Genomic DNA, 7645 nt, shown 5'->3' on the forward strand with positions numbered 1-7645 from the left:
TCTAGTATAGTTGGGAGCCTTATGCATGTTAAGGTTTGCATTATACCAAACATTGCCCAATCAAATGGAGTTTTTAGTCATTTTGTGGCAAATCCTAAATGGGATTACTAGGTAGTAATGAAGGGGATCTTCAAATATTTGTGGGGTACTTTAGAGAACTCCATATATCTTATTAGGGAGGAAAGACCTTAGGATACATGCAATGCTCATTAAATATTTAGGGTTATGCGGATTTTTATTGGTAGGGGATATTGATAGCAAAAGGTCTACAAGTGGTTATGTGCTTATCTTATTTAATGGTGTGGTGATTTGGACAAGAAAGTGACAAGATGGAGTCACTTTATCCACAATAGAGGTAGAGTACATGACAATAAATCATGCTTGTAAGGAGTCTAACTATCTTTTGATTTTGTGTTGAAATGTGGGCTATGTCAAAGAGTAGCTAGAGTTTTGTTGTGATTACTAGAGTTTCATTAACTTGGTGAATACTCTATTTCATGCATAGACAAAACACATTGGCATATAGTATTTTTTTTTGGAGGGGGGGAGGGATATGAGGACGATGAAAAAGAAGGTTGACACTTTGAAGAATGTCATAATCCTTTGATAAAGCTAGTCAACACAGAAGTTTAAGTGGTATATCAAGTTTGTGGACCTCTTGGATTCAAGTAGATAGTTGACAACATTGATATTTTGTTTTCTTTTGCAATGTGTTTGACAAGTGTAAGAATGTTAGGAAAGATATCTCAACCTTGCATCTTCATGTTAAAAACATAAAAAGTAAAAATATTGAGCTATGGAGCACAAAAATAAAAATTTTGGGATACAAATATTGATTTTCGCCTCACAAAAACATTGAGACAAACCTCCACTAAAGCAAGCAGGTTAGGTTATGGTAACATGGAACTTTTTGGACCTTTCATTTAACAAATAGAATGAATTGATTTATCAAATTTAAAGTTATATTATTTGAAATTTAGGCCTTCCACAAGACAAATGTAATATCATCCTAGCACATAGGAGAGTCATAAGAGAGAATTACACTTGTTGATCAACTTTTGATACATGTTATGACATGACATGCCACATCTTTGAATTGGGATAATAGAGACAAAATGGAGCACCCGAGTTGGTGAGTGAGTAATGATGATGCTACGACAACTTCTATCATATGTGAGGAATATATTATTTTAGCCCATCAACTTATATTAAGATTTAGGTGTTTGAACTTGACGAGGAGATTCTTTAAGCAACACTTTTGAGTGTTATTAGAGCTCATAGTTTTGCAATTATGTATTGATTTCTTCATTTATTGGATGATATTAAAACTCATAAAAAGACAAAAATAACATTTATAATATAATGCAACTTTCATCAACTAATTAACAACAATTACTATTAGTTCCCCTTAATCTTTTATAACTAGCATACTTATCTTTATAGGAATTTAGGTAAAGTATGCCAAAGATATCATATTTATTCATTGTTCATTATTCCACTTAAAAATTATCATTATATTTTTACTAAACTATTGACCAAAACCAAAAATCTATCATTATTATATCTTTAAATGAAACTAGACAAAATTGATTGATAGTTAAAGATAAATATTGAGAAGTAGAAATGAAAATAAAATAATATTAAGTATCACAGACACATCAAATTAATCACCACTCAACATTTATTATAAAATTCAATTAATTTCAATACAAATATCTGCACACCTTTTTAACCAGCACTAATAACCTATTCATTTATTGCCTCAAAGCATGTATTTCACAGAAAAGATCAGTCACGATCCAATCAATAATAACATAGGAATACGGGCTACCAGTCTACAGTGAACTTGATGGAGTTTATCAATGATGACCGAGGTCCAGCCACCCACTGAGAAATACCAGAGACCAGAAAAATTATTAAAAAATGGCCATTAATGTTGTTTCGTCGATGTACATGTGTATAATGAACGCAGTACAAACAAAAATACAACTGTAAATCTCACAAGGTAGTATTGTCAAAATATCAATGGACAGTTTTTACTGCAACTTTTTTTTTAAGATAATAAATTTAATGACTTATTAGCATGTCGGCCACTAAAAACAAGAGATTAACCTGTTTGTAAGTGATGATGGCGTTTTGTTAACATCGTATAACTTAATCGATGAGTTATTAGAGATAAACGGGTTGGTTTGATCCAGATGCTTGTTAAATCTATGCCGTCACTGTGTATATAATAGATTTGACCCTTCCAATTTGTCTATCAAAGTTATATCCAACTTGTTCATCCATACAATATCCAGATGGCTACAGAAGACTCTTCTCAAAAGCTTCCACAGGCAGAGAAACCCAGCGAGGAATCGAACTCTGACGAGCCAGTTAGTGCAGAGCAACAGGATTCAAAGCCCCATATTCTGTCGCCCTTGAAATTTGCCAATTTTGAGCTTTCTCACAGGTACCCACTTTGTGAACTTACCGCTTTTTTTAACTTTAATGGATTTTATGAGGCTCATGTTCTATTTGTGGAAAATATAGGGTTGTTTTAGCGCCTGTGACAAGATGCAGAGCGCTGGATCATGTTCCCCAGCCAGCCCATGTTAAGTTTTATTCTCAGAGAACGACTAGCGGTGGATTTCTCATCTCTGAAGCTGCAGCAGTCGCCAATGATGGCATTGGGTAATTCTCTATTTTAACTTTCAACAAATTTAGAATTAGTTTTTGGGAAGAGAAATCTTTTGCCTGGTAGCTCAGTTGTAAATGATCTCAAATTTGTTAACATGAGGTCTTAGGTTCAAGACTTGGCTGGTTCATGGGAAATAATTTATATGTATGTTTATTTCTGAACAGGTTTCCCAACTCCCCTGGCATATTTTCAGCTGAGCAGGTGGAAGGCTGGAAGAAAGTGGTGGATGCCGTTCATGAAAAGGGTGGGATCATCTTTTGTCAGCTATGGCACGTGGGCAGGGCATCACATACAGGTTTGAAAGGAGGGCAGTAAAAATGGCCTTGTTTATTTTCTGCAACTTGGCAATAAAGGCCTTGCCTTTTTCTCTTCTCTTTCTACTCAGTGCTTTAGTTTCTTTGTTGTGAGGGCATTGTGTTTTATCCTTCTTTATAGAGTAATATGGTGTATAAGCTGCAAGATATGGAAGTGTGGATTTATTTGTCTTTTACATAAGCGCCTTTGTATTTTACAGTTTACCAGCCAGAGGGTAAAGCCCCAGTGTCTTCAACAGACAAAGCAATAGCAGATGGATGGACCATCTTGATGCCAGATGGCACGCGGGGAGATTACTCAAAGCCTAGAGCTCTGGAGACTGCAGAAATTCCTGGAATTGTCAATCAATTTAGACTAGCAGCCAGGAATGCCATGCTAGCAGGTATAAATTTCGAGCAAACCTATCAGGATGCACGGGAATTAGTCAGTTGCATTAAGTACAGTTTTTTTTGCAGTTTGTATGCCATTGTTGCAAGGCTCAAGCTGCTTAGATGGGATTCTCTATATAATTATTACTAGGAATAGGGATTCAAGCATAAGACAGTAAAGAATCAGGGCTTTCACAATGGAGCGGATCAATTTGATTGAAGAACAACCCTGACCAACTAAGCAAATATTTATAGATTTTTACTTCAAGGTCATATGGGTTATATTCAAGATTAAAAAACCTCATTCAAGGCTCATACAAGAAAACAATACTGAGGTTTTTTAATTAAAAGATTAGAAAACCTCAGTATTGTTGTCTTGCAGGTGAACAATTGGTGTAATGTTATGTTCATAGTCTCCTTACAGACCTTTATGTTTCTTTTTCCTTCCTGAATATCCTCTCATAATACAAGGGACTCTACGGATCTGGTTGGATAACAAAGGGGGGTTCAAGTTATGTGAGGTCAAACACCTGTCATAGCTTCTCTATTGACTTCTTTTAGATCCAGGTCCCAAATGCATAGTAGTTTGTTAGCCACATCTGTTACTGAGATTACCTATTTCACACTCATCACAACTTTCTGTACAAGTTTCTTCTTTTGTACAAAATGTCTTTTGTGTTGGATTCCAAACAGTCCTACCTCTTCAATTACTCTTTTTTTTTGCTTATTAGATGAGGTCTTATGACCAATTTTTCTATCCGAGAAACTCGTACATTTATTGGTCAAGATCCTTGGTATGCCCATCTGCCTGGTTTTGAGGAAATATGCCATTGATATGGTACTTCTCCTTATTGTAGCATATTCTTATGGTAGCATATGTGGAGAGTATGGAAGGATAGTAACTGTCTTCTCTTTTGTGGAACTTTTCTCATCTCCTCTACATTCAGATAAAGATGAAGCTAGGATTTTGCACAAGGATATGATGATGCTATTATAGGACGAATATATATGATAATGATTTCATTTGGCTCTACGGTCCCTTTTATCAAGTAAATCTTCCCCATTGACTGTCATCATCTGTAATATTTACCATTTGTGTCTTGCTGGGTGGTTTACTGTTAATCAGTAGTCAGATTTATAAATTTATTGCTTCCCACAAGCCAAAGAAACTTGAATAGAAGAGTATTAATCGGCCTATTCTGACATTGCAAGATGAATAAGATTATGGTGGACTTTTTCCTGCTTTCACAAATGATATTTTGCTCAGCGTTAGTTTTGGAATATTACTAAAAATGAAGCATGTGGTTTGTCTAAAACCATGTGGGAGTACTCAGATAAGAACTCTGGTTTTACCAGTCTCCTTTTGTGTGCCATTTTAATTTCTCATCTAACTGTAGACATATACTTTCTAGAATCTACAATATTAGTATAAATTCTTTTGGATTTGAATTTGAATTTTTTTTTCCCACATTCAAATCAAACTCCACGAGGATCGTGAAATCAAAACTCTCCCCTAAGCAATCGCTAGTGTCGGTGTTGCTGAGAGAATTTCGTGCCTAGTGGTGTGTGGATGGGGTAGGTGTTGACAAGAGAATTCAAAAGCTTCTTTTCCTCTAAACATTCTAGCTTTTTCGTCCTGTCCTGTAAACAGTCAATGCTTTAGATATGGTGTTATCCATGAACAGGAAAGTGCCCAACCATATTCCAAGAAAAGTTGGAAGTTTTTAATTACGTGTAGCTGCTATTTAGCACACAAATATTCTCTTAAAAATCTCAAGAGGACAGGTCTGGGCAGGGCAAGATTAAAGTAATGTTCCTAAACATTCTCTACACCACAAATCAAAGAAGAATCCATTTAATACATTTTGCCTGCTCTAAAAGTCAGGCAAACCCATCTTTGAGGGCCCTAGCCAATCTACAAAAGGGAGACTTTATTTAGGGTTAATCACCAGTAATTTCAGAAGATTTGATTTTGGAAAAACGGTATTTGAGATGACTTTCGTTCGTTCTACTGCAGGTTTCGACGGTGTGGAAATACACGGCGCACATGGGTACCTGGTGGATCAATTCCTGAAAAACGGCATCAACGACCGCACAGATGAATACGGCGGTTCAATAGAAAATCGGTGCCGTTTCGCCCTAGAAGTGTTGGAAGCTGTGAGCCAGGAAATCGGAGGCGGGCGCACAGCCATCCGGCTTTCCCCCATCATAGACCACATGGGCGCCATGGATTCTGACCCTGTTTCCCTGGGTCTCTACCTCGTCCAACGCCTCAATGAACTCAAGGAGCCCCTTGCATATCTCCATATCACCGAGCCCCGATTCACCCGCGAAGGCCTAAAAGAAGAAGAAGACGCAGAGGACGAGGGCGAGAAGATGAAAAAGAGACGCCTCTGCAGCCTGCTGAGAGAGACCTTCCGTGGGGCCTTCATGAGCAGCGGGGGATTCAACAAGGACACCGCCATTGCCGCCGTGGCAAACGGAAAAGCTGACATGATCTCATTTGGGCGCCTCTTTATATCCAATCCCGACCTTCCCCGCCGCTTTGAGATGCAAGTTAAGCTCACCAAATATGACCGCTCTACATTTTACAGTTCCGAACAGGTGAAAGGATATACAGATTACCCCTATTTTACCAGCCCACGTCAGGCTCAGTTCCCCGTATTCTCGCCCTCCAACTCATTCAATTCCTCTTCCTCCCCAACTTCCTCTTCTATTCCTGCCAAAAAGCTCACCGAATTGTCGCCCTCCAATTCATTCAATTCCTCTTCCTCCACAACTTCATCTTCTCTTCCTGCCAAAAAGTTACCCCCATTCTCGCCCTCCAATTCATTCAATTCCTCTTCCTCCTCAACTTCCTCCTCTCTTCCTGAAAAAAAGTAAATAAAACAAGGACACTGAGAGTGATGGTATGTTAACTATTTGACTTTCATAGATGTGTGATGTAGAAGTTAGGCGTTAGTACAAGTTTGAGAAATCTGTGTACATGGATATTGTCTGTGATTTCATTTTCCTGCCAACGCAATGAAAGCAAGATGCAGGGGAGCAAAGGTTAAAATGGAACATCATGGAGATATAAATAATAGGAGGAAAATGCAGCGAATATTTTAGGTGGAGAATGGTAGCTGACAGCTCGCTGAGCTTGATGTGTGAGCATTCAACTCTGTAGCATGACTGTGACTCCTGACAACGCCATTTCGATCAAGCTTGACTGGATATATAATTTTCATGCTTTGACTGGACATAAAGGCGTTTAAATAGAACAAGATTGCGTCTTTCAATACTTCCATGCTTAACTACTCACTATTCACTTCCTTGCTACTATTCATTACTAATGTTGAAGAAACTTAATATCAACTTTTTTTTAGTATCAATTTATTTTTTAATTAGGTGAATATTAGTGCACCATGCAAGTGATTAAAATAATTTAATAGAAGAATAACAAAATTATTTTAACTACTTTATTTCTTCTGGTAAATGACAGCGCTTAATAAAGATTCTGAAAATAAAATAAAACAAAACAAAAATAATCTAAGAGTTTATTTTGGAAATTTTGTGAATTGATAGTGTGTTTTATTTGATCAATTTATATTTAGAATAAATTATGTGGGCTTAAATGTAAGGGGAATTGAATTTAATAGAGTTGCAATCTAGCTTTTGTTTAATTTAAATTTTTGCTATTATTTACAAAAAAAAATTAAATAAACATTGCTTGCCATTCTAGTGAGCAATCTTATTGAATGTGGAGAGAGTTTCAATCTAAGGGGGTTAGTGTTTATGGGTGTTTTGACACACTCACCAACAGTCAGGTAGAATATGAAATGTATGTATACCACCTCTCCTGAAAATCAATCAATCTTGAAAGACTAATTACTCCAAGGTCTCTATAGTCGGGTCATGATAGTGTTGGATCACGACGGTGTTGGGCCACTTAGTGGCTGATGCAATTGTACTTGTCAAGGGGCTTGCTGGTTGTAACTAGGCAAACAAAGTTCTCATTTTTATTATTTTATTTTTCAATTTTAACTTCAATCCAAAAAATGTCAAAAGATAGATCAAGGTAACAAGAGATGGCGCCAAAACAAGGTTTAGATATTATTTTGCATGCATACAACCATAAAAATGGAGGGAATAGCAGAGGGAACATCGTTTGCAGTGGGAAATTTGAAATCAGGAAATGGAGGGAACAACGAGGTTGGATCCTCTGGTTTTGAATCCACTGCAGCTCAAGGTCAAGCAATTGATGATGAGGATGGGAGGCAAGATGGGGACCACCCACGGA

General features: G+C 37.1%; 1 protein-coding gene across 1 annotated transcript; it reads left to right on the forward strand.

Moving 5' to 3' along the window:
- Window positions 1-1810: 1810 nt before the first annotated feature.
- On the forward strand, window positions 1811-6720 carry LOC131050117 (12-oxophytodienoate reductase 7). The gene is made up of 5 exons (XM_057984272.2): window positions 1811-2452; window positions 2533-2673; window positions 2845-2975; window positions 3195-3377; window positions 5381-6720. The coding sequence occupies exons 1-5, from the start codon at window positions 2301-2303 to the stop codon at window positions 6244-6246; spliced, it is 1473 nt and encodes a 490-aa protein (XP_057840255.1). The 5' UTR covers window positions 1811-2300; the 3' UTR covers window positions 6247-6720.
- Window positions 6721-7645: the final 925 nt, after the last annotated feature.

This window comes from Cryptomeria japonica, chromosome 6 (genome assembly GCF_030272615.1).
Source record: "Cryptomeria japonica chromosome 6, Sugi_1.0, whole genome shotgun sequence".
Classification (NCBI taxonomy): Eukaryota; Viridiplantae; Streptophyta; class Pinopsida; order Cupressales; family Cupressaceae; genus Cryptomeria; species Cryptomeria japonica.